This window comes from Lipotes vexillifer, unplaced genomic scaffold, assembly GCF_000442215.2.
Source record: "Lipotes vexillifer unplaced genomic scaffold, Lipotes_vexillifer_v1.1 scaffold142, whole genome shotgun sequence".
In the NCBI taxonomy this organism is placed as follows: Eukaryota; Metazoa; Chordata; class Mammalia; order Artiodactyla; family Lipotidae; genus Lipotes; species Lipotes vexillifer.
In genome coordinates this window covers 180,957-207,950 of record NW_006795110.1, presented here as the reverse complement: position 1 = coordinate 207,950, position 26,994 = coordinate 180,957, and the positions used below count along the sequence as shown (strand labels likewise).

The 26,994-nt window shown below is 37.3% G+C and overlaps 1 protein-coding gene across 5 annotated transcripts in view; it reads right to left on the bottom strand.

Moving 5' to 3' along the window:
• The window catches only part of PHKA1 (phosphorylase kinase regulatory subunit alpha 1), a 139,588-nt gene that overhangs the window by 6,577 nt on the left and 106,017 nt on the right, over window positions 1-26,994 (bottom strand). The window contains exons 18-29 of one of the 5 annotated variants that reach the window (XM_007467451.1): window positions 26,765-26,931; window positions 24,218-24,394; window positions 22,555-22,646; window positions 21,831-21,970; window positions 13,182-13,338; window positions 12,628-12,707; window positions 11,364-11,442; window positions 11,094-11,223; window positions 7,936-8,037; window positions 6,900-7,015; window positions 6,732-6,770; window positions 5,103-5,153 (exon numbers count right to left, since the gene is read on the bottom strand). In XM_007467451.1, the coding sequence (XP_007467513.1) occupies window positions 5,103-5,153; window positions 6,732-6,770; window positions 6,900-7,015; window positions 7,936-8,037; window positions 11,094-11,223; window positions 11,364-11,442; window positions 12,628-12,707; window positions 13,182-13,338; window positions 21,831-21,970; window positions 22,555-22,646; window positions 24,218-24,394; window positions 26,765-26,931 (1,330 nt within the window). The remainder of the gene's footprint in view (window positions 1-5,102; window positions 5,154-6,731; window positions 6,771-6,899; window positions 7,016-7,935; window positions 8,038-11,093; window positions 11,224-11,363; window positions 11,443-12,627; window positions 12,708-13,181; window positions 13,339-21,830; window positions 21,971-22,554; window positions 22,647-24,217; window positions 24,395-26,764; window positions 26,932-26,994) is intronic. The other 4 variants (XM_007467452.1, XM_007467454.1, XM_007467453.1 and 1 more) reach the window with 4 other exon arrangements.

The window sequence follows — 26,994 nt, the reverse complement described above, 5'->3', positions numbered from 1 at the left end:
AAAGTATATTATCTTACTACAATGAAATTAAATTAGAAATCAGTAACAAAAGGAAATTTGGGAAATTTATAAATATGTGGAAATTAGACAACACATCCCTAAATAACCAGTGGGTTAAGAAAGAAATCACAAGGAAAATTAGAAAACACTCTGAGATGAATGAAAATGGAAACACACATACCAAAATTTATGGGATGCAGCTAAAACAGTGCTTAAAGAGAAGTTTATTTTATAAATGCTTGTATTAAAAAAGAAGATCTCAAATCAATAACCAAAACTTCTACCTTAAGACAATGAAAAAAAGAAAAAAAGAGCAAATTAAACTGAAAGCAAAGAGAAGAAAATAACAAAGACTGTAACAGAAAGAAAAATAGAGAACCAAAAATAATAGAAAAAAAATCAATGAAACCAAAAATTTGTTTCTTTGAAAATAAACATCAAAAAAATTGACAAATATTTAGCTAGACATACCCAAAAAATAAAAAAAGGAAATGTATTAAAGTCAGGATAGAAAGAGAGGACATCACTTCCAACCTTAAAGAAATAGAAAGGATTATAAGGACATACCATTGGCAGTCACATGTCAACAAATTATTGATATATAACTTAGATGAAAACCACAAGTTCCTAGAAAGACACAATCTATCCAAATGGACTCCAGAAGAAACAAAATCCGAATAGATTTATAACAAAGAGATATAACTAGTAATTACAAAACTTTCACAGAGAAAAGTCCAGGTACAGGTGGCTTCACTGGTTAATACTACCAAACATCTGAAGAAGAATTAACATCACTTCTTCACAAACACTTCCAAAAAAGAGAAAAGGAAGGAACTTCCCAACTCATTCTATGAGGCCAGTATTAGCCTTACACCAAAATCAGACAAAGACATCACAAGAAAACTACAGATCAATACCCCTTATGAACAGAGATACAAAGATCCTCAACAAAACACTAGCAAACCTAAAAATTCAGCAACATATAAAAAAGATGATACACCTTTTAATACACACAATGAAGTAGAATTTATTCCAGGAGTTCAACATTGTTTTAACATCTGGACATCAATCAGTGTAATACACCCTATCAACAGAATAAAGGATAAAACCCATATCATCCTAATAGATGCAGAAAAAGCATTTAATAAATTCTAACACCGCTTCAATGATAAAAAACACTCAACAAACTGGGAACAAAGGGGTTCTTCCTAAATCTAATAGAGGGCGTCTACAAAAAACCCACAGCTGACATCATAATGAGTGGTTGATGACTGGATGTTTTCCCTCCTAAGATCAGAACAAGACAAAGATGTTCAATCTTGCTACTTCTATTCAGTATTATACTGGAGGCTCTATCCAGGGCTATTAAGAAAGAAAATAAAAGTCATTCAGAGTGGAAAGTCATTTGCAGATGACATGATCTTGTATATAAGGAATTCACTAAAAAACAATTAGAACTAATAAATGAGTTCAGTGAGGCTGCACAATATAAGATCAATATACAAAAATTAATTGTATTTCTAAACAGTAGCAATCAACAATCTGAAAATGAAATTAAGAAAAGAATTTCGTTTAAGACAGCATTAAAAAGAATAAAATACTTAGGAATAAATTTAATGAAAGAAGTGTAAAACATACACTCTGAAAACTACAAAATCTGTTGACAGAAATTAAAGACCTAAATAAATAGAGATCCTATTTTCATGGATCAGAAGACTTAATATTGCTAAAATGGTAATACTTTCAAAACTGATCTATAGATTGAACACAATCTTTATCAAAACCCCATTGGGTTCTTTGCAGAAATTGACAAGCTTATCCTAACATTCATGTGAAAATTCAAGGGACCCATGATAGCTAACACAATCTTAAAAAGGATCAAAGTTGGAGGACTCACAATTCCCAACTTCAAAATTTATTATAAATCTACAATAATCAAGACTGTGTCAAGAGACACTGCTTTGGGAAAACAAGTGTTCTCCTTACTTGCTGCAAGTAATAAATCCTTCCTTCTCTGGAAAAAAAAAAAGGCTGCGTCATACAGGCATAGGCTAGGCATGTAGATCAGTGAAATAAAATTGGGAGTTCAGAAATAAACTACTGCATTTTTGTCCGTTTTTAACAAGGGTGTCAAGAAAAGTAAATGGAGGAAAGACAGTCTTCTAAGAGATAGTGCTGGAACAACTGGATAGTCACATTCAAAAGAATCAAGTTGGACCCCCCTACTACACACCATACACAAAAATTAAGCCCAAATGGGTTACTGTGCAAAAAAGAGTTAACATAGAAGGCCAGAAATGCTATTCTTGGAAAGGCCTGATTATAAGATTGGCCCTTGGTTGGCATTTGGAAAGCTGGATTTTGGGAGGGTTTCCACCATTCTCGGAATTGACTAACAGTGGCTTATTGTGCCTAAACTGTTTGTGGAAACACTGGTTTATGTTGAACATTTGCTTTCCCTCTGGGAGTCTAGAGTTTTGGTACATGCCAGACAGGGGCTGTTTATGTGACCAGCCCCCAGTAAAAACCCTGGGTGCTGAGTCTTAAATGAGCTTCCCTGGTTGGCAATATTTCATACATGTTGTCACAACTCATTGCACGGGGAATTGCATCCTGTGTGACTTTACTGAGAGAGCACTCCGGAAGCTGGTGCCTGTTTTCCCTGGACTTTGTCCAATGCACCTTTTCCCTTTGCTGATTTTGCTTTGTATTCATTTGCTGTAATAAGTCATAGCTTTGAGTATGCTTAGTCCTGTGAGTCCTCCTAGTGAATCACTGAACCCGAGAGGTGGTCTTGGGGACCCATAAACATAATCATAGACCTAACTGTAAGAGCTAAAACTATAAAACTCTTAAAAAATAGGAATAGATCTTTGTGACCTTGGGCTAGGCAACACCTTCTTAGATAGGACACTAAAAGAAAAATTAGATGAATTGGACTTCACCCGAACTAAAAACTTCTGTTCTTCAAATGACACTATCAAGAAAGTAAATTCCATGGTTGATATGCTTCAGAGAAAAAAAAAGTGAAAAGCAACACACAGAATGGGAAAAACTATGTGCCAATCACATATCTGATAAGGGACTTGTATCCATAATACATAAAGAACCTTTAGGGACCTGTATCCAGAATATATAAAGAATCTTTACAACTCAACAATAAAAAGACAAATAACCCAATTAACAAATGGGTAAAGGATCTGAATGGACATTTCTCCAAAAGAAGATAAACAAACAGTCAATTGGCACATGAAAAGATGTTTAATATCATAAGCCATTAGGGAACTGCAAATCAAAGCCACAATGAGATACCACTTCATACCCACTAAAATGGCTAGAATCAAAAAGATGGACAATAGCAAGGACTGATGTGGATATGAAGAAACTGGAACCCTCAGACATTGCCAGTGGGAATGTAAAATGGTACAGTCCCCTTTGGAAAACAATTTGGCAGTTCCTCATGCTAAACACAGTTACCAAATGACCCAGCACTTCTCCTAGATGTATATCCAAGAGAAATAAAAACATATGTCCACACAAAAACTTGTACATGAAGGTTCATAGCAGCGTTATTCATAACAGCCAAAAACCAGAACAACCCAGATGTTCATCAACTGATGAATGGATAAATAAAATGTGGTGTATATCAATACAGTAAGGTATTGTTCAGCAATATAAAGGAATGAAGTATTGGTACATGCTACAACATAAAACTTATAAAAGTAAAGGATAAAATACATTGGGGAAAGTGTTTCTTTGACAGTTTAGATTCAGAAATAAATATAAAATAAAAAGAAGGTAATATAAATATTTTCTGAGAAAAGAACTTCTTACATTTTAATTTGGATCAAATGCCTATATCACCACTGCTATGTAAAAGAGAAAAGTGCCCTAAGGCACTTCTATTGGCCAGTGACTATCACACTGATGCACCAAGTAGATGAACTCCATTTGATTTATCTTCATTGTCTTCATCTCTACCATCAAGATCCTAGGCTGCTGAGAGTGGAGTCAAACCACAAAGGCTATTCAAACTGTTTTCCAAAACCAAATATCAATAGTTCTGAGCTTTTAGATTAACTCCTCCTCTATGCCTCTGTCTTCCTTTATTAATGTAGATATGACAAAATTGGCCAAGTCATACTACACTAATTCATTACAGGGTATATACTTGGTTAAAGTCAACAGAAATACCAATATTGTTTCCAATAGTTTTCCATTTTTTGTTTGGTTGGCATCTGGCCTTAATCTCTTCAGCCTAAGAAATCTGAAATCATAGGCCATTATGGATCATTGATTTAAACCAAGGAAACTAAATCAGAGATCAGTCTTCCTAAACTGTAAGCATCATGAGGGCAAGGACCACATCTGTTTTGTTCACTATTGTATTTCCAGTGCCTGGCACAAAATTGGCACTCAATTAATATTTACAAATGAATAAACAATAAGAATACGTAACCCAGCGATTTTCAAACTTAAAAGTGCATCAGAATCACCTAGAAAGCTTATTAAAACACAGATTGCTGGGCCTCACCTCAGTCTTTCTGATTCAGTAAGCCTAGGATGAGAACCAATATTTCACATCTCTAACAAGTTCCCAGCGGATACCAATGCTTTCCAGTGCCTGGCACATAGCAGGCATTTAATTAATTATATTAATCAAAAGAATAAATGACTGAACAGATACTTAAAAAATAAATACTTATTAAATTGAATTTTGTTTTCTGAAATGGAAAAGAGGTTGGAGTTGAACCCCCTCACCTGCCTTTTTGGAAAAGAAATGGGAAGATATCACCCTGCATGAAGTTGATTTATAAATATAAATTTTAATTTTTGATTCTTTTTTTTTTGCAGCACGCGGGCCTCTCACTGTTGTGGCCTCTCCCGTTGCAGAGCACAGGCTCCGGACGCGTGGCCTCAGAGGCCTATGGCTCACAGGCCCAGCCGCTCCGCGGCATGTGGGATCTTCCCGGACCGGGACAGGAACCCGTGTCCCCTGCATCGGCAGGCGGACTCTCAACCACTGCACCACCAGGGAAGCCTGATTCATTTTTTTTTTAAGTCAATCTGATTGTCATATAATACAAGATAACAGCAGTTACCAGAAAAAACAGTGACATCAAATCTACACCCAGGGGATGACCACCATTGGGCTATGAAAAATATATGAGAAAATAAATTTTTAAAGGGGATGAGGCAAAGCAAACATTATGTGTTTTTAAAAGTTATTAGTAGAGTAAAATTACAGACTATTCAAGTAACTAGCCAGCATGTTATCATTAAAAAAGCTGATGAAATAGCCTGACTCTAAAAGTCATGGTAAAGGGTAAAATAAATAAAACTACCTTTACAAGTATTTTTTCTATAATCAGAAAAGAGGGCATTGGTGAGTGGCAGAGAAAAGGGCTTCGAACAATACAAAATACCAGACAGGCAGGTGAGGGTGGAAATCGGTATTTAGAAGAAAGAAAGTAATGAAAATTTAGAGCTCTCAATCCTCTAAATTACAGTCCTAATGATTTTGGCTTTCTTAAAGTCCTATAGGTAGTGTATGTGTAAAAAAAATTAAATGATATAGCTGGGTGGGTAGGTCAAGTCCTTAATATCATGCTAATCTAGCTGGGAACATGGACTTCAAGTTCTAAATATATAATGAACATGTAAGTAATACTCTGTGACTATAAACAACCATGAAGTATTTAGCCAATCACTCTCAACCAAAACAAGAACTGTTTACCAGGAACATCACTTTAACTCTTCAGTATGAAATGTAGTTCTTTAACCTTTCAGATAGGAAAATGTTCATATTATACAAATTGTCTAGGAAAAATCCTGTAAAGTGAACATTTTTCTATCACAAGGCCCTTTCTTATTCCATTCTGGTCTTGTACTTGCATAATATAAACGTAAAAGGGTATCTGATAGGTATACCTAAATTAAGTTTACTTCAAATTAAACATCAAGCATTGGCTCTTTATTTTCCTAAATGGTTTCTGACTCCTAAAACAGACACGCAAGCACACAAACAAGCAAAATTTCCATTTTGCCTTTCCTCTTCTGGACGTGTTTTAATATTGTAAGCTAGCATAAGTCTATTTTGGAAGTAGAAGGAGTAGTTTTAAGCTTTTCATTAAAAAACTTTGAAATCACACCATTTCCCAGAGTTTTGAAAAACACTATGGAAGTTTGTGTTAATTATTTCTTTGTATAACACAATAACTCATCTATTCTCATCTTCAAGGAAAAAATTAGTAACAGCCTACAGTATGATGTTTGGTGACTCCCACCAACTCTCAGATTGATTTATATGTTTTTCCTCTATGTGTTCACAACACCTTTTGTACACCTCTATCATGACAATGATAAAAATCTAATTTCTGGACAATAACTGAAAATAGATGTTTAAAAAAGCCCTTACCTAGTCTGGTTCTTAAAAGCAAGAAATGTAAGTCTACTTTCATAAAATTAATTCCAAAATTATGTATTAATCCTAACAAGAGGAATTCAAGGTTTCAATTTCTTGCTATCAGAAACAAGTTACTTTCCTCTTAAAATCAGCAAGATAGTTTGGCCCAGAAAAACGAAAGCTATCTGCAGAAAGATTGCTAAAAAGGAGAATCAAACAAGCTACTCTGTGGCTTATCTTATTTGTAAAAAAGCCATAAGCTCATGCATGTTTTATAGAACTAAAGGCAGGTTAATCTATATTAAAGGATCCCTACTTGTTTCACCTGACTCTCAGTTGAGATAGACAGTCTACGAAAGTCCACCTGAAAAATAAATGGCTCAAATTAAACTCAGAATATGAAACAAAATACATGATCTTAACAAAGTCTGAGTCCAAAAGAATGTTCTTAAATATGAAAGTATCCCAGCTCAGTTCCCAAGTAGTATCTTACCTGCTTTATCTCACTTTTTAACTGCATAATCCCAGTTCGTTCTGGTTTGGTTGCTCCAACAGCACCAATCTCACGGATAGAAATAGCAGGGCTGATATTTGAATCAGTGGGACGAACTATATAGCATGACAGATTAAAGAGAAAGAGGGAGGATAACCAGGTTCAAATTTTTTTCTCCACCACATTTAAAAGACTTAGATGTATGTCCTCCTTTTATGTTAATAATAATAAAAACCAAACAACCAACTAAACCTTGCTATTCAAAATGTGGTCCACAGGCCTGCAGCATTAGCTTCACCTAGAAGCTTGTTAGAATTTTAGGCCCAACTCTAAATTAAAGCCTGCAGTTTAGTAAAATACCCAGGTGATTCTTATGAACAGTAAGGCTTGAGGAACACTGCTTTATAACACTCTAAGGTCTAGTATCCATCCATCTGACATTATATATTTATTTATTCTAAGTCTAAAAGTTAAGCATGAGAGATAACTCTTTTAATTTGCTCTGATGTTTTAGGTACTTGATATCAAATACCACTACCAAACCACCAAGTGCAGGTGTAAGGTTAATTTGTGATAGACCCCTAAATGTATTTGAATTTAAAAGTGAAAGGATGTATCAGGTGCACTGTAGCAGCTACACACACACACACACACACACACACACACACACACACACACACACACCCCACTATAAGTGCTACTGAATTATTGCCAACTGGAATACAAGAAAGTTTCAGATGATACAGGTTGCTAGTTGTCCTAAAGTAGAGTCTTAAGATAATGTAAGGGAATGTATAAAACAGTCCCAAACAAAATATGCTAGTAATCTACATAACTGACATATCATTTAAGGGAAAAAAAGACACACAGTGGTTTCCAAATTTTGCTCCAGAAGACAGCTTTGGTTTTAACTTTCATATACTGGGGTCCTATTTATTTGGGAGAAAAGTTCCGCTGATAAAAGAAAAACACTTTAAAATCAATGAGACATTTAAAACAAACATTCTGAAATAGAAATGCAGTGATTTAACCTTACCACTTCGTTCCACGCCAAACTCCTTGCCACTGAGAATGTGATGCAGGAGGTTCTTCATGGCTGAAGGACTGAGATTCATCAGGCCATCTGTGGCTTCCTCAGCTGCTCAGCAGAAATGTTAGAACAGAGGGATTTCTAATTGACCTGCCACTCTCACCCTATTTTTTCTCTATTTCCTTTCTTGCTTAGAATTTCTGAGTCACTTGATTGGAAGAAAAAATGCAGACGTAGAGAATGTACTTGAGGACACAGGGAGAGGGAAGGGTAAGCTGGGATGAAGTGAGAGAGTAGCATTGACATATATACAGTACTGAATGTAAAATAGATAGCTAATGGGAAGCAGCCGCATAGCACAGGGAGATCAGCTCGGTGCTGTGACCACTTAGAGGGGTGGGATAGGGAGGGGGGGAGGGAGACACAAGACGGAGGGGATATGCGGATATATGTATACATATAGCTGATTCACTTTGTTATACAGCAGAAACTAACACAACATTGTAAAGCAATTATACTCCAATAAAGATGTTAAAGAAAATAAATTTCCAGCACCATACTGCCTAGGTATTCATCCTCCAACAGATTCTTAATAATTTAAGGACTGATTATCCAGTTTATGGATTAACTAGGCCCTTGATTTCTTCTTCACCCCTCTTCCACATCATTAGGATACTCAGTAGAATCTTTATTTGAAAGTGGGAAGAATGAAAGGAGCACAATGGAACTGGAAACCAGTCAGAGAAAGCAATGATTGTATCTGTGAAGATGGGCTAAAATAATCAAAACTTCTCTCTATCTGGAAATATGGGGATTTAAAAAGAGAACAGATATGAATCTATGAAATTATGAAGAATATTGAGAATATAACTTGAATTTGTTCATCAACATCAGACACCTATTATGAGTTTACTACATGTAGGTCATGATTTTTAGCAATGTTAGTACAAACAGGTATGACATGGTACTTGACCTTGTGAGGCTGACCAACTATTTGGGAAAGACTGGACACGTAAACAAGATAAACAACAGTAAAACATGGCATGGCTATACTAAGTGTCAAATGAGAGATATAGACAATAAATGCTTTAGAAATAAGAGGAGACATCAATCTCCAAGGATGGGGACTGATAAAATTAGTGGGAAGTACTGTCGAAGTGGGAGGTAGAGGCCAGACTGTTGAGGGTCTTGAATATCAGACCCAGGGATCTTGACTTTATCCTAGAAGAAATAAATAGCCATGGTTTGATGAATCCACAGGAAAAAAAATATCTGTATTGGGCAATTAAGGAAAAGTGAAGAATGTTTGAGGATTTAATCCCTTCTTGAGGTTTATTATTGAATAATCAGACTCTCATAAAACATCACTTGATACCAAAGCTTGACAAAAAGTATATATATATATACATGTAATCTTATAACAATGTGCTGAACTGGCGATCATTTGGAATCAGGCAGACTTGGACTCAAATTTCACTATTTATCAGTTATGTAACTTTGGGCAAGTTATTAACCTTTCTGAGTTTCATTTTTTAAAAATTGCTCATTAGCTTTATTTAAAGAATTTAAAATTTTTATACAATTTTAAAGGTTACTTTCCATTTACAGTTATTACAAAATATTGGCTATATTCCCTGTGTTGTACAATACATTTTTTTTAACATCTTTATTGGGGTATAATTGCTTTACAATGGTGTGTTAGTTTCTGCTTTATAACAAAGTATCAGTTATATACATATACATATGTTCCCATATCTCTTCCCTCTTGCGTCTCCCTCCCTCCCACCCTCCCTATCCCACCCCTCCAGGAGGTCACAAAGCACCGAGCTGATCTCCCTGTGCTATGCAGCTGCTTCCCACTAGCTATCCACCTTACGTTTCGTAGTGTATATATGTCCATGCCTCTCTCTCGCTTTGTCACAGCTCACCCTTCCCCCTCCCCATATCCTCAAGTCCGTTCTCTAGTAGGTCTACGTCTTTATTCCTGTCTTACCCCTAGGTTCTTCATGACATACTTTTTCTTAAATTCCTTATATGTGTGTTAGCATACAGTATTTGTCTTTCTCTTTCTGACTTACTTCACTCTGTATGATAGACTCTAGGTCTATCCACCTCATTACAAATAGCTCAATTTCATTTCTTTTTATGGCTGAGTAATATTCCATTGTATATATGTGCCACATCTTCTTTATACAATACATTCTTGAGCCTATTTTACATCCAATAGTTTGAGTTTCAATTCCTTTTACCATCAGTAAAAGTGAGATAAAAATACCTTCTCCAGTTGGTTGTTGTAAGGATTAAATGAGATAATATATGTAAATATAAAGCAAAAAGTACAGTGTCTGGCATATGGTAGGTATAAAATAATCATTAGCTTTATTCCTTTAAAGGGTTATTTAAATATACATTATCTCATGTAATTTAGGTTAGATTCAAACCAATAAATGTAGCTACTTGCTAACAGCTCAATTAAAAGCCTTTGGGGGAAATTTAACTGAAACAATGGCTAAAATTGAGTTTTGCAACTGTGATTTTATCTTTGTATTCAATCCCTATCTCTATTACTTTGCCATTCTTGTTGAAATCAAATACCGAAGGAAAAAAGTCATGCCAGGGGGTCTCCCCATAATTCTGTGCTACAGCTTCCAAAGGCCCCATCTATTCTTCTAACTAAAACTGTTACCTTGCCAAACATACCTATAGCTAATATCAAAAAGAGTCTTGTCAGATAAATGTGAATAGAAATATTGCCTTCCTTTATTTGATCCTGATGTTGACTAGACAGAATACTGACACTATAATCAAACTGATGTGGTGACTCAATCTGACAGCCAGAGGTGGCCATGCCTGAATCAGAATTGAACCCAGTCTATCACACTTAGTTTGATATATGCCTCGGATCACTCTAGGAGTTAGTAGGAATGTCATTGGGAGTGCAGAGCCGCTAGGAGGTGGAATTTTGAAGTTGACAACTAATATATAAATTTGTCATAGCAGTCCCTTGACTTATATAGAGACTGACTAACATGGGAACAAGACTGCTATATGCAGCTTCTGAGCTACTGATAAAAATCTATTAGCTTCCTTTCCCTCCTGATTCAAAACTCAATAGAACTCTATTAAAAGTGAATTCTGCCTCAAACAGTTACTTAATTATATACCTGAGCATCGAAGGGAGTGGGCCAGTTCTGTTGCCATAACTTGTATGATCAGACCAATTCGAAGTCGAAACATTTCAGCAAAAAGGCCAGGCTGAGTTCGCATATACATGGCTAGATATACCATTATTTCCTGTGCATGGAATGAATATAGACAAAAATTATGCCCTAGATCTCACAAGGCTTATTTTGTGGTCTTCAGAAATTGCCAGATCAACTGAAAACAAACTTTTAAATATCAATCACCAGATTAGGCTTTATAATTCTGCTCACCTGTGTAAGAATTGAAATGCTCATGTCCCCTTCACTGGCTTCATCTATCAGCTGAGTGAGTACTTCATAGGGCAGAGGTCTAAGGAAGAGGATAGTGAAGAAAGACAAAATTCTGCAACTACTTAAAGCTAAATTTATTGAGAAAATAAAAAAGCTCCTCCCAAGTCCAAGTCAGTGTCTCAACATCTCATCATTACTGGTAGCATTCTGGTTCTTTCAGTCTTCAAAGTTCACTGCCTCCCCAAAGCACTCTGGCCCATATCAACTCAGGAGAGCTCTGCTCTCCTGTCTCTAAGCCTGGATTGCCCTTCTCCTTCCAAACTGTATTTAAAACTCATCCCATGACGTCCTTCCAGACCAGTCTTTCATGGTTAATTCTTAACATTTGACAAGTAACTATTATGGCTAAAAAGTAATAAACTAAATTTAAGCTGTGCCTTTTAGAAGACATTTTATTACTTTACAATCACACCTTATAGAGTTATACTGAGTTTTTATAGTTTCATCAGTTTACACACACACACACCCTCCTACACTTCTGACTCTCCTGTTGATACTAAGCACTCTGGGGGCATGGGGCATGCCATCTTCTTTTGCATTGCCCACAGTAGCCACAAAATTGATCTGATTTGTAATAAAAGGTTCTGTTTGCCAGGAATAAGGTGTTATGGATTGAACTGTGTTCCCTCTAAGTTCCTATGTTGAAATCCTAATCCCTAGTATCTCAGAGTGTGACCTTATTTGGAGATGGGGTGTTTAGAGAGGTAAGCTAAAGTGAGGTAATTGGGTGGGCCCTAATCTAATATGACTGGTGTCTTTTATAAGTGAGAAATTTGGACACAGAGACACACAGAGAGAGAAGAAATGTGAAGAGACATAAGGAAAAAACGGCCATCTATAAGCCAAGGAGAGAGGCCTGGAACAAACTCTAGAGTATTGCTGATTTTTTGTGGGGGCTAATTTCAGTTGCCCTGTGTGTTTGTTTTTTGAATAAAACGTTTGGTAAAGCCAATGAGTAAAAACAAACAAAAAAACCCCAAAAGAGCAAAATACATTTGAGTATTACTCCCTGTGAGCCTTCTCTTTCATTTACTCATGTCATATCACTACCAACATTCTCACATCCACTGTCCCTGATAGAAGCTCACACACGTAGGACATTATCATCCACTTATAGATTAGGACAAGAGAATTGCAGTCAGTCCACACAGCTCCTTAAAGTCTCAGAGAAGCTTCATCAAACCCAAACAAAAACCATACTAACGCAGAGATGGTCTTCTCTCGAGGTTCTGGAGGGAGTCCCACTGTCAAATGTTTCTGGTGGGAGAGAAGGTCTGTGCAGGCCTAGGAATAAATAGTATAATAGTATTAGCCTTCTCATAACACCTCACATTTCCAGGAAATTTTCTCTTTTCAGCCTAGAAACCTTTGCTCCCCCTTAACTTAATGACACATCAATCTTTTCCTCAGGAAATGCGATGAAGATCAGAAAAGAGGGATTTCTAGGAAGGAACAATGAAGTATTTTTATCTCCTAAAAGGTAGGAACTTTTAGCCTAGTATAAATTCATTCTTAAGACCTAGAGTCCTCATAGTTTATAACACCCCTATAAGTCTACAGTTTATATGCTTCAGTATTATATATTTGACATTCATAAACAAAAAAAGCTACCTGATAATCAGAAATGTTATGTGGGAAAAACAACATCTTAAATGGTTAGATGCTGTGGTGACTGCCTTAAAAAACAACTGCAGAAACCAATTTTTAAAAAGCACCTCCATTTAGATTTGGTATAAATTCAAGAAGAATTTATAGTACCTCATCGAGTGCTTCCACCTTCTTCCTTAAGATTCCAGAGATGTATCGGATCAGGCCCCAGTGACGAATTTCTCCAACTTTGCTATAGAGCTCAGTAAGCAGCTCTCTGACTGTTGCACTCCCTTCATCATACAATCCAGTGTCCCAGTCAGGTCCTCTGGAATGTTAAAGGCAGGTCTACCTTAATTATAAATAAAGCTACAGGCAACAATATTTTGTTTGTGTCATAGTAAATATGCCTGTTTTTGATAGGTCTCTCTCATTAGGAAATGAATGTTATTTACTACAAATTCTCATAAAACTATTTTTAAGTCGGTACTGAAAGCCGAATACCTAGACAAGAATAAGTCTTAGTTTCAGTTGTGTTTTGACAAAATACATTCTTTTACCCTCTTAATGGGCTTCAAAGTAGCTGAAATTAAAGTCAAAGATTTAATTTAACTAATGAAAGTTCAGAAAGTATGCTACACTTAGGGAACTAATGAAGTAAGAAGAATGTGTGCTTATTTTTAAAAGATACACACACACACACACACACACACACACACACCATATACATTATTGTCGTAAAAGTTCCTATAACACAAGTCAACTGTGAAGTACCATAAAAGATATATGAAGTGCTATGAAACTGGGGAATTTAATAGATGATAAAAGGTAGATTATTTATTAAATGATGTTAAGACAATCAAGTAGCCATCTGGATAAAACATTGAATCCATGCCTCACACTGTACACCAAAATTCCAAATGTATCAAATTTAAATGTTAAAGTACTAAAAGAGATATGGGAGAACTATTTTATAATTTCAGAGTCAAGGACTTTTAAACTGTGAACTAACTATACACCAAAAGCCATAAAAGAAAGATTGATACATATATATATATGTATATATAAATATACAAAACTCTTATTGCAAAAACCACTATAAGCAAAGTCATATGACAAATTACAAACTGAGAAAAATATTTGCAATTCATAGGCCAATTTTCCTAATGTATAAAGAATTCCACCAGAAAACTACTAGAACTCAGCAATGAATTCAGAAAAGTCGCAGGATACAAAATTAATATACAGAAATTTGCTGCATTTCTATACACTGACAATAAACTATCAGAAAGAGAAATTAAGAACAATCTCATTTAAAATCAAATCAAAAAGAATAAAATACCTAGGAATAAATCTAACTAAGGAGGTAAAAAGACCTGTACTCAGAAAACTACAGGACATTGATAAAAGAAATTGAAGGTAACATAAGCAAATGAAAAGACATACCGTGCTCATGGATTGGAAGAATTAACATTGCTAAGGTGACCATACCACCCAAGACAATATACAGATTCAATGCAATCCCTATCAAAATACCAATGGCATTTTTCACAGAACTAGAACAAATCATTCTAAAATTTGTATGGAAACAAAAAAGACACTGAATAGCCAAAACAATTTTGAGAAAGAAGAAGAAGCTGGAGGAATCATGCTCCCTGTCTTCAGACTATGCTATAAAGCTGAAGTCTTCAAAGCAGTATGGAACCAGCACACAAGGAGACACACAGTCCAATGGAACAGAATAGAGAGCTCAGAAATGAACCCACAATTATATGTTTAATTAATGTTCAACAAAGGAGACAAATATACAATGGGGAAAAGACAGCCTCTTCAATAAACGGTGCTGGGAAAACTGGACAGCTACATGCAAAAGAATCAAACTGGACTACTTTCCCACACCATATATAAAAATACAGTCAAAATGGACTAAAGACTTAAATGTAAGACCTGAAACTATAACAATTCTAGAAGAAAACATAGACAGTATACTCTTTGACACTGGTCTTAGCAATATGTTTTTGGATATGTCTCCTCAGGTGTGGGAAACAAAAGCAAAAATAAGCAAAATGAGACTACCTCAAACTAAAAGTTTTTGCACAGAGAAGGAAACTGTCAACAAAACAAAAAGGCCGCCTATTAAATAGGAGAAGACAACTGCAAATGATATATCCAATGAAGGGTTAATATCCAAAAGAGACAACTCATACAATTCACATAAAAAAAAATAAACAATCGGGCTTCCCTGGTGGCGCAGTGGTTGAGAGTCCGCCTGTTGATGCAGGGGACACGGGTTCGTGCCCCAGTCCGGGAAGATCCCACATGCCACGGAGCAGCTGGGCCCGTGAGCCATGGCTGCTGAGCCTGCACATCTGGAGGCTGTGCTCCACAACGGGAGAGGCCACAACAGTGAGAGGCCCACGTACCGCAAAACAAAAATAAATAAATAAACAATCTATAGTTTCTGGCCTCACATTTAGGTCTTTAATCCATTTTGAGTTTATTTTTGTGTATGGTATAGGGAGTGATCTAATCTCATACTTTTACATGTAGCTGTCCAGTTTTCCCAGCACCACTTATTGAAGAGGTTGTCCTTTCTCCACTATACATTCCTGCCTCCTTTATCAAAGATAAGGTGACCATATGTGCGTGGGTTTACCTCTGGGCTTTCTATCCTGTTCCATTGATCTATATTTCTGTTTTTGCGCCAGTACCACACTGTCTTGATTACTGTAGCTTTGTAGTATAGTCTGAAGTCAGGAAGCCTGACTCCTCCAGCTCCGTTTTTCGTTCCCAAGATTGTTTTGGCTATTCGGGATCTTTTGTGTTTCCATACAAATTGTGACATTTTTTGTTCTAGTTCTGTGAAAAATGCCAGTGGTAGTTTGACAGGGATTGCATTGAATCTGTAGATTGCTTTGGGTAGTAGAGTCATTTTCACAATGTTGATTCTTCCAATCCAAGAACATGGTACATCTCTCCATCTATTTGTATCATCTTTAATTTCTTTCATCAGCGTCTTATAATTTTCTGCATACAGGTCTTTTAGACTCTTAGTTAGAGGAAAACATAGGCAGAACACTCTATGACATAAATCACAGCAAGATCCTTCTTGACCCATCTCCTAGAGTAATGGAGATAAAAACAAAAATAAACAAATGGGACCTAATGAAACTTCAAAGCTTTTGCACAGCAAAGGAAACCATAAACAAGACCAAAAGACAACCCTCAGAATGGGAGAAAATATTTGCAAATGAATCAACTGACAAAGGATTAATCTCTAAAATTTACAGGCAGCTCATGCAGCTCAATAACAAAAAAATAAACAACCCAATCCAAAAATGGGCAGAAGACCTAAATAGACATTTCTCCAAAGAAGATATACAGACTGCCAACAAACACATGAAAGAATGCTCAACATCATTAATCATTAGAGAAATGCAAATCAAAACTACAATGAGATATGATCTCACACCAGTCAGAATGGCCATCATCAAAAAATCTAGAAACAATAAATGCTGGAGAGGGTGTGGAGAAAAGGGAACCCTCTTACACTGTTGGTGGGAATGTAAATTGTTACAGCCACTGTGGAGAACAGTATGGAGGTTCTTTAAAAAACTACAAATAGAACTACCATATGACCCAGCAATCCCACTACTGGGCATATACCCTGAGAAAACCATAATTCAAAAAGAATCATGTACCAAAGTGTTCACTGCAGCTCTATTTACAACAGTCCGGAGATGGAAACAACCGAAGTGTCCATCATCGGATGAATGGATAAAGAAGATGTGGCACATACATACAATGGAATATTACTCAGCCATAAAAAGAAATGAAACTGAGCTATTTGTAATGAGGTGGATAGACCTAGAGTCTGTCATACAGAGTGAAGTAAGTCAGAAAGAGAGAGACAAATACCGTACGCTAACACATATACGTGGAATTTAAGAAAAAAAATGTCATGAAGAACCTAGGGGTGAAACAGGAATAAAGACACAGACTTACTAGAGAATGGACTTGAGGATATGGGGAGGCGGAGGGGTAAACTGTGACAAAGCGAGAGAGAGGCATGGACATATATACACTACCAAACGTAAGGTAGATAGCTAGTGGGAAGCAGCCGCATAGCACAGGGAGATCAGTTCGGTGCCTTGTGACCGCCTGGAGGGGTGGGATATGGAGGGTGGGAGGGAGGGAGACACAAGCGGGAAAAGATATGGGAACATATGTATATATATAACTGATTCATTTTGTTGTGAAGCTGAAACTAACATACCATTGTAAAGCAATAAAAAAAAAAGCTGCTCAACATCACTACTAAAAATAATAAATAACTAAAAAAAATAAACAATCTGATTGAAAATGGGCAGAGAATCTGAACAGACATTTTTCCAGAGCAGACATACAAATGGCTAATAGGCACATGAAAAGATGCTGAATATCACTAATCATCAAGGATATGCAAATCAAAACCACAATGAGATATCACCTCACACCCATCAGAATGGCCATCATCAAAAAGATAAGAAATACCAAGTGTTTGTGAGGATGTGAAGAAAAAGGAACCCTCAGGCACTGTTGGTGGGAATGTAAATTGGTGCAGTCACTATGGAAAACAGTATGGAGATTCCTCAAAAACTTAGAAATACCAACAAGGACCTACTATATAGCACAGGGAACTAATCTATAGATTCAGTGCAATCCCTATCAAACTACCACTGGCATTTTTCACAGAACTAGAACAAAAAATTTCACAATTTGTACGGAAACACAAAAGACCCTGAATAGCCAAAGCAATCTTGAGAACGAAAAACGGAGCTGGAGGAATCAGGCTCCCTGACTTCAGACTATACTACAAAGCTACAGTAATCAAGACAGTATGGTACTGGCACAGAAACAGAAAGACAGACCAATGGAACAGGATAGAAAGCCCACAGATAAACCCACGCACATATGGACACCTTATCTTTGATAAAGGTGGCAGGAATGTACAGTGGAGAAAGGACAGCCTCTTCAATAAGTGGTGCTGGGAAAACTGGACAGCTACATGTAAAAGTATGAGATTAGATCACTCCCTAACACCATACACAAAAATAAGCTCAAAATGGATTAAAGACCTAAATGTAAGGCCAGAAACTATCAAACTCTTAGAGGAAAACATAGGCAGAACACTCTATGACATAAATCACAGCAAGTTCCTTTTTGACACGCCTCCTAGAGAAATGGAAATATAAACAAAAATAAACAAAGGGGACCTAATGAAACTTCAAAGCTTTTGCACAGCAAAGGAAACCATAAACAAGACCAAAAGACAACCCTCAGAATGGGAGAAAATATTTGCAAATGAAGCAACTTACAAAGGATTAATTTCCAAAATTTACAAGCAGCTCATGCAGCTCAATAACAAAATAACAAACAACCCAATCCAAAAGTGGGCAGAAGACCTAAATAGACATTTCTCCAAAGAAGATATAGAGACTGCCAACAAACACATGAAAGAATGCTCAACATCACTAATCATTAGAGAAATGCAAATCAAAACTACAATGAGATATGATCTCACACCAGTCAGAATGGCCATCATCAAAAAATCTAGAAACAATAAATGCTGGAGAGGGTGTGGAGAAAAGGGAACACTCTTGCACTCCTGGTGGGAATGTGAATTGGTTCAGCCACTGTGGAGAACAGTATGGAGGTTCCTTAAAAAACTACAAATAGAACTACCATATGACCCAGCAATCCCACTACTGGGCATATACTGTGAGAAAACCGCAATTCAAAAAGAGTCATGTACCAAAATGTTCATTGCAGCTCTATTTACAATAGCCCGGAGATGGAAACAACCTAAGTGCCCATCATCGGATGAATGGAAAAAGAAGATGTGGCACATATATACAATGGAATATTACTCAGCCATAAAAAGAAATGAAATTGAGCTATTTGTAATGAGGTGGATAGACCTAGAGTCTATCATACAGAGTGAAGTAAGTCAGGAAGAGAGAGACAAATACCGTATGCTAACACATATATATGGGATTTAAGAAAAAAAAATGTCATGAAGAACCTAGGGGTAAGACAGGAATAAAGACACAGACTTACTGGAGAACGGACTTGAGGATATGGGGCGTGGGAAGGGTGAGCTGTGACAGGGCAAGAGAGAGGCATGGACATATATACACTAACAAACGTAAGGTAGATAGCCAGTGGGAAGCAGCCGCATGGCACAGGGATATTGGCTCGGTGCTTTGTGACCGCCTGGAGGGGTGGGATAGGGAGGGTGGGAGGGAGGGAGACGCAAGAGGGAAGAGATATGGGAACATATGTATATGTATAACTGATTCACTTTGTTATAAAGCAGAAACTAACACACCATTGTAAAGCAATTATACCCCAATAAAGATGTTAAAAACAAAAAATAACCATGTCTTTTTCTTGGTAGTAGCACATAACAATCTTTAACAGTTGGCACTTGGACAGGGTTGTATGAGAGGCGAAGTCCCTCACAGCATCAGACTGTCAGGAGGCTTATATAAGGCACAAGTTCTACTATCCATAACAGGAGGAGGGCAAGGGAACTCCCAGGGAAGAGGGGAGGAGGGGGGTTACAGGTCTAGGTGTAGTCCCTCAGTAGCACGGTGGGGAGGCTCTAGGTTAGAAAGCTCTGAATGGCAGCAATGGTTTGGGACACTCATCGCCCAGGGCTTATCTCTTGCTAGCAGATGCAGGTTGAGTTTTGAGGAGGATGCAAAGCAGGCAGGCCCTAAATAGCTTAAAATATGTTTGGGCTATTTTTAATAAAGTTGGATGTGTAAAACTTTGACTTTAGTGCTGGCGGGCTTTTCAGCTTCCATTTTTACTTACTCATTAAACACCATAATCTGATGGAAATGGCATAGGCTCTGGAGTCAGGCCAAGGGACTTCATTACCACCTAGAGGGGATGAAAGTCCCAAATCCCTACCTAGCCTTCTTTGACACTCCCCTGGCAGTGAGAAAGTTGGAGCAGTGCCTGCCTTGGTGAGAGCAGAAGTCTGGGCTTTCCACTCAGCCTTTGTTGACAGGGGTAGCACCGCAGATTTTTCTCTGGTGCTTGGCTGGAATAGAGTGGTTATTGTTTAAAAGTTGTCTGTGTTGCTAGAGTGCCTCTTTCCTAGCCCTTTGTCTGGGAAGAACGGGTTTTCCTTAGGGCTTTTGTTGTCTGTGCCCAATGACTGGGATTTTTAGGCTGCTGGCTTCTCCAGCACCCAGTGAGGCAACAAAGAAAACCTGGGGACGTCAGCACCCTCTTAGTCCTCGAATCATGAGGTCCTTAGCCAGCCTGCCGCCTTCTCTCCACCTTTCAACATCTTGTTATGTTTGTTTTATAAATAATGTCCTCCTGTACCTAGCAGGAGGAACAGAGAGAAATGCATTTACTCTATCTTGTCCAGAACCAGAAGTCCCATTGTGGTTATGTTTTAAGAGGTTTTTGTCTTTTAGAAATAATACTGAAATATTTAAGAATAAAATGATAAAATGTTTGGTGTATCCTCTTCAAAATAATCCAGGAGGAAGAGAGAAGGAGAATATAGATGTGACAAGATTAACCATGAGTTTTTAGTTGTTCAGGCTGGGAGATGGGTACAAAAGTGTTCATCACACTATTCTCTCTACTTTTGTGTAAGCCTGGGCATTTCGGCAACATCATCAAAGTTACTCTCCCTCCTCTGTTGAGGAGGCGTTTGAGGAAAACTAGATTGAAGTAGAAAGACTTGTTAGGAAACTGTAGCAATAGTTCTAGGGAGAGATATAGGCCTGAATGAAGGCAGCAATATTAGAGATGCAGAAGATAAATATTTAGAGGTAAAACTGGACAGACTTGGTGATTAACTGGATATAGGGAGAAGGCTTGATGATTAGGTAGGTGTTGATTCCAACAATAGAGATGAAGAATTTCATAGAAGCGACTCCATTTTTTCTTTTTTTGCGAATCCATTTTTGATATTTGACTGCTGACTGCTTTCAAGTCCTACCACTCCCCTTTCCTTTCCAGCCAACTCCTGGGCAAGGTGATAAAAATGTCTGAGTGTTCCCTCTTTTGGTGCTGTTGAGAATGAACCCTCATCCCAGTCTCACCTCCTAATCATAATAAAATTCCAAATCCAGCCTCTTTCCCTGCTTTTTAAGGACCCACACCCTTCTGGTATGTGTGTGGCATTATCAGTCTAGACATCCAAAACCAATTAGGGGAGGGCGGAGGGCCATCCTGCCTCTTCACGGTGCTGACAACATGAATAAATGAGGAAGAACAGGTAATTTTGTGGGGGAATTTGGGGGACAGGAGACAGGAGTTCAAGGTACCTAGAGTTAGAGGTACCTAGATAAAATGTACCTAGCAGAGGGTGCCTGACACATAGCAAACACTCACTAATGCTACTTATTTTTTCCTGTAAGCCTCCATATTCTTACTTCTTTTGAGTTAAAAATTTATTTATCTATAGATTTTACCAAATAATGGAGGCTTAAAATAACTATAATAATGATAATAATGTTTATGTTATTAGTCACTTACTATGTACCAGGCATTGTATTAGAGACTGCAGATATTTTATCTTGTTTTAATCTTTAAAACAATTCTATGAGGTAGGTATAATCCAAATTTTATAAATGAGGACAATTGAGACTTTAAAGTTACACAGTAGGTAGGTTGCAAAACTATTCAAATTCACATCAGTGAGACTCCAGAGCAGTGCTATACTTAATATGCTATACTTCGTTTTCTATATGATAATGAAAGTAGATTAAAAAAAAAAAAAAGTAGATTGATAATATCATCACTTACTTCATAGTATATAGCATGTAGAGGATATCAGCTTGCTCCTGTAAGCTGGAGGTCTCCTTCAACTGTAAACCCAGTGCTTTGAAGTCCACCTCCCCAGATGGGTCTCTAGGAAGATGTATTTCTACACGAACAGAGGGAACCTTTAGTTTGAGAAAAGACAAAAAAAAAATCCACAAGTGCTCACCTTAAATAATGCCCTAGAGTGTTGATCTTTTCACTTTCTAAACCTTTTCCATAAGAGTTTCCTAAATTTTGACAAAAAGTAAAGCAGGGCTTCCCTGGTGGTGCAGTGGTTGAGAGTCCTCCTGCCAATGCAGGGGACACGAGTTCGTGTCCCCGTCCGGGAAGATCCCACATGCCGCGGAGCGGCTGGGCCCGTGAGCCATGGTCGCTGAGCCTGTGCATTCAGAGCCTGTGCTCCGCAGCAGGAGAGGCCACAACAGTGAGAGGCCCGCATACCGCAAAAAAAAAAAAAGAAAAAAAAAAGTAAAGCAAAAACAATGACACCTTCAGAATGCATGATACAGCAATCTAGTTTTCTTAAGCCTGACTAGAAAAACTTGCCCATTTAAAAAGTGAACTAAAAAGGACATATATCTTCACCATGGTGGCATTTTGCCTACCACCAGTTACTAGTAGAAACCATAATGGCTAGTTCTATTATTTTCTGTAAGAATGGCAGTTTTGGAAAAAGCTGATAGAAATACCTCCTGTGCAAATTTACCTGGTCCTCTTGTGGTGCATGAAGTAAGTCAAGTAAGTTGAGTGAAGGCCGGGAAGCCTGAAATATCTTTGTAGGAAGATACATGTGTACATCTGCAAGAGGTTGATATTTATGGAAAAGCTTAGATAATTAAGAGATTAATAAAAATGCACAGTTGACCTCAACAATGAAGTTACATATGGGTTGTTTCTTTATAGAACAAGAATGAGAAGTTTACCCTTTCTTGGTAATAGCAAAGAAAAGAAATATGAAGGTCAGATAAATCAAGGGATATTCAATCAATCAATCAACATATTTTGAATGGAATATCTAGAATTACAGCATCAGCTGGATATATAAGATATTAAATTCTACAAATGTAATCAATACCACAATGGTGCCATCACTGATACTTTAATAGAATACCACATATAACAGAAAGAACCCAGTTACATTTTATATTTTCTGGACTCTCCCAGAAGAATATCTGGCTGCTAGCAGTTGGAATTGCTTGAGAACAGATAAACGGATGACCCTATCTAGGGAATCAAAAAATGTAGTGGCTGACCAACTTTGAGATATTCCTAAGATTTTTACTTACAGTTCATTGTTGAAACACTTACCATAACCTCTAAGGAGAGACTCTCTTGTCATTTTTGCCATTTTACAGATAGAGAAAGAGAGATACAGAGCTCAGATAACTGTTCAAGCAAGTAAGTAGCAGAGCTGGGAATTAAGCTCAACTTTCCTGATTCACAATCAAGAAGTATAACTTAATAAAGCTGATGTCTTTGCATAAGCCCTTTGTCAAGGAAGCATACACAAAGGCTATGTATGCTAAGCTTTTCCCTTTTCTAACTGTTAAATGATTCCCCAATGATCATGTTTAATATCGTTGGTTAGTAATGGTCAATAAAATTTTAGACAGTAAGATCATGCATCTCAATCATTCTCATCATCTGTGAAATGTTAACATTTAGGTCCTCTAGGTGTGGCCAAGGAGCCCTCTGTCCCTTCATATGCAGCTATCATACAGGTACTGAACACTCTTAGGAACCATGACTACTCCTGGCAATGTGTGGTAGAAGACATCCTCCACTGTGAATACTACTGAGGGAGGATAGTAGTCTTGGGGAGAAGAATGGTAAAGCTGTTGAAGAATGTTGACAAATACAGCTCTACACTGCTGGAACAACTGACTGTATAAGTTACAGCTGGCTTAAGGAACCAGATTTAGCTTACTTAAGGGAGAATATCTCCCTTTCCATTGCAAGGCTATCTTGTAATAGTCTGCAATGCTTTCTCTTTAAATAAAATTACTTCCAAATTAGTAACTTTTCCAAAGGAGGAAAAAATCCTTTCCACATTTTAATACTTTGATGTTAAAACTGAATATACTCCATGTCTCTTGTTCTGTCTCTTCTTCCTATGTAACTGGTTAAACCAGACTACATAGCACTATCTATAGCAAAACTATACCCATTAATTACCCATTTTTAATTGTAAAAATTCATTAATTTTACAAATATTTGAGCATCTAATATGTTCTAGGTGCTGTCTGAGATGCTGGGATAAAGCAGTGAACAAAACAAAGTTCCTGCCTACACTGTAATAAACACCCCACCCCCATCCTGGGCTTCATGTCATCCTGTTCCTGACTCCAGTGAGTCATGGCATTACTCACTCTGTACATGCAGCTCCTTGGCCTTGGTCATCAAGGACAATAAATCGCAGGTTGTCTGCACAGCAGCTCGGAACCGATTTATCCCTCCCTTCTGTGAGGTAAGGGCTACTTTAGGATGGGGGACCGTGTGCACCAAAAGGTGATCTAAATAACGAGCAACTTCATCACCACAGCGAGCTGCAAGGTTAGTGTGGGGAGGGGGGAGAGAAAAAAATAAACATTTTAGTTACTTCACAATCTACCCCACCAAACAGAATGACTGGCTCCTGTGTCCACAACACAGCACCAAAACCAGGTTGTTTTAGCTCATGGGGGAAAATAGCTGGTGATCATTATACAATCTCGTAGCTTTACTATTCAAAAACTATGGCTATTTACCAGGATCCACCTGTTCTTCAACTTTGTTGAGACAATATTAGGTTCCCTGAAAGTAGTATGAGCTTATTATAGGCCAGGTGGAGCATTTCATAATCTATGTATGTGTGTGTGATGGTAGTGGTGGTGGCAGTTGTGGTGGAGGAGTAGAATAGGGCCCTTTGAGTCTCACTGGTATGAGGAGACTTGTGGGGAAGGGCAAAAATATTCTACTAAACATTGAGCCTAGCTGAAAACAGACAGATTCCACAAATGGCAGCTACAATTGCTAAAGAAAAAACAAGCTCCATGTGACACTGGTGTCAAAAGGACTACTGACCACACGTTGGTCTTTTTTGTTACCCCCTTCATTTATTCACCAAATATTTGTTGCCCACAATGGACCAGGTGGTGTACTAGGTGCTGAGGTTTCAGTGCTGAAGAAGACAGATATAGTCCTTATCCTCTTGGTCTCTCCCTACCCCCCACACCTTCTATAACATTCTCTCTGACTATGGATAATGGAAAAAAAATACATATATCTCGTGGCTGCTTAACATTTCAGATTTTACATGAACACTTGCAACATTTATAGTTGGAAAAGCCCAATGTTTGGATAATACTGAAGTTTGTTACGTCAGTCATGTATCATCTGGATTTTGATTACCTCTGGGGAACTCTTCAGATGTCTTTCTGTACTCTGATGTGACTAATGGGAACTAGCAGAGCTGCAGGAGTGGACCTCATACTCAGTGACATCTTAATGACAAATATTATAACCTTGAATACAATCTAGACACTTGAGTAGAGGATTATGAACAATATGGAGAGAAGCGCTCTCCCCATGGAAGAGCTGGCAAGCAACAGACACGTCCATTGTGAGGCCACCAATGAGTAAACCCAGACAGGGGAAAGTGACGCAGAATGCATAATATCAAGCTTAGTAAAACACATCATTAAAGAGATATATTTAAGAAAGCAATCTAAGAGAATGAGTGCTACAGATGTAAATCACAACTACCTACGCAATAGCAAACAACCTCAATATATGATCAGTCTTATTTGGTTTTCAAAATATTTCAGCTTATGCCAAGATAGATATCATGACTTTGGGTATTACTGATAACAGGAAATAATCTTGTATTTAATGTACTCTTCAAACAAAGAAATTCACACTATTTTAGATCTTACAAAAACAGAGTGAATTAAGCTGTACTTAGGTGAGTAAATGCTGAGCCTAAATGAGAAAACAGTCCTTCTGACTGCTAGTGTTTGGGTTTATTGTATATGAGATTATGCTTGCTAGCTCACTGAGGAAAGCTAATTTATTTATTTTTCTTCTCTCCAACACACCACTCTTAAGATAAAGAAATTGGCTGCCTTAAGATATAGGCTAACAATCAGAAAACCAGACAGCGAAAGCAGGCAAACCATGTTTTACATAACTAGAACAATAATTCACTCCCACTGGCCCTTCTCTCTGTGGGATTCAAATAATGTAATGTTTGCCCTGCCTAGGTCAGCATTTGAACACTTTAGGGTGCTTGTCAGGCCCCCATGATGCTTTCTCACTATATCATCTTTGTATTCGTAGAAGCCAATTAGATTTTGTTCTGCCTTATTTGTCTACTTGTAATATGAAAGCAATAGGTGTACCAAATCGGCTTTTTCAAACTACGCAGACCTCCCCAGAGATTCTGATGTACCCCTATAATATTCTATATAAAATAACTATATAAAATTAGAATATATAGAATATATTAGAATATAAAATTATAGATTATATAATATTCTATATAAAAGAACTCTGATGGAATTTTACACTTTTTATGCTTTTTAATGTCAAAAAGCAGTACGTATATGTCTAGTTTTCCTACTACATACTTGATTAAATATCTCTCACTCACCATTGCTTCCTCCCATTTTTAAAGTACCACTCATTTTATGTACCTGGGAGAGAAATCTCCCCTAACCTTACTAAGGGATAGTCCAACTCTATACTCCACAATCACCACAGGGATATTAGACCAGAAACCAAAGGTAAGTAGATGAAAAGTAAAGCCAAACAAAAGCAGAAATCTAGGTGTATTAAATAGGAGTGAGACTGCTGGCAGGAGAAGTATTAAGGAAGATGATCAACAATACTTTGTATTCTTGTCCAGTAAGGCCAGTGCATTTATGAAGCCTCCTTACCATTACTGGTTGAACCATAGCCATTCATCCAGTCACCAGATTCCAGCTCATTATCATAGTCATCATAATCTTCACTGTACAATTTACCCTCAGGTCCAGGTTCCATAAAGCTCAAATGTGTGCAGCAAGATGTTGTCAAAAACTCTGACAGTTTACCTGTTTGAATCCTGACAATTAAGAGGGTAAACAGAAAACAGAAAATCAGAGGAAATCATTTTCAAAACAACACA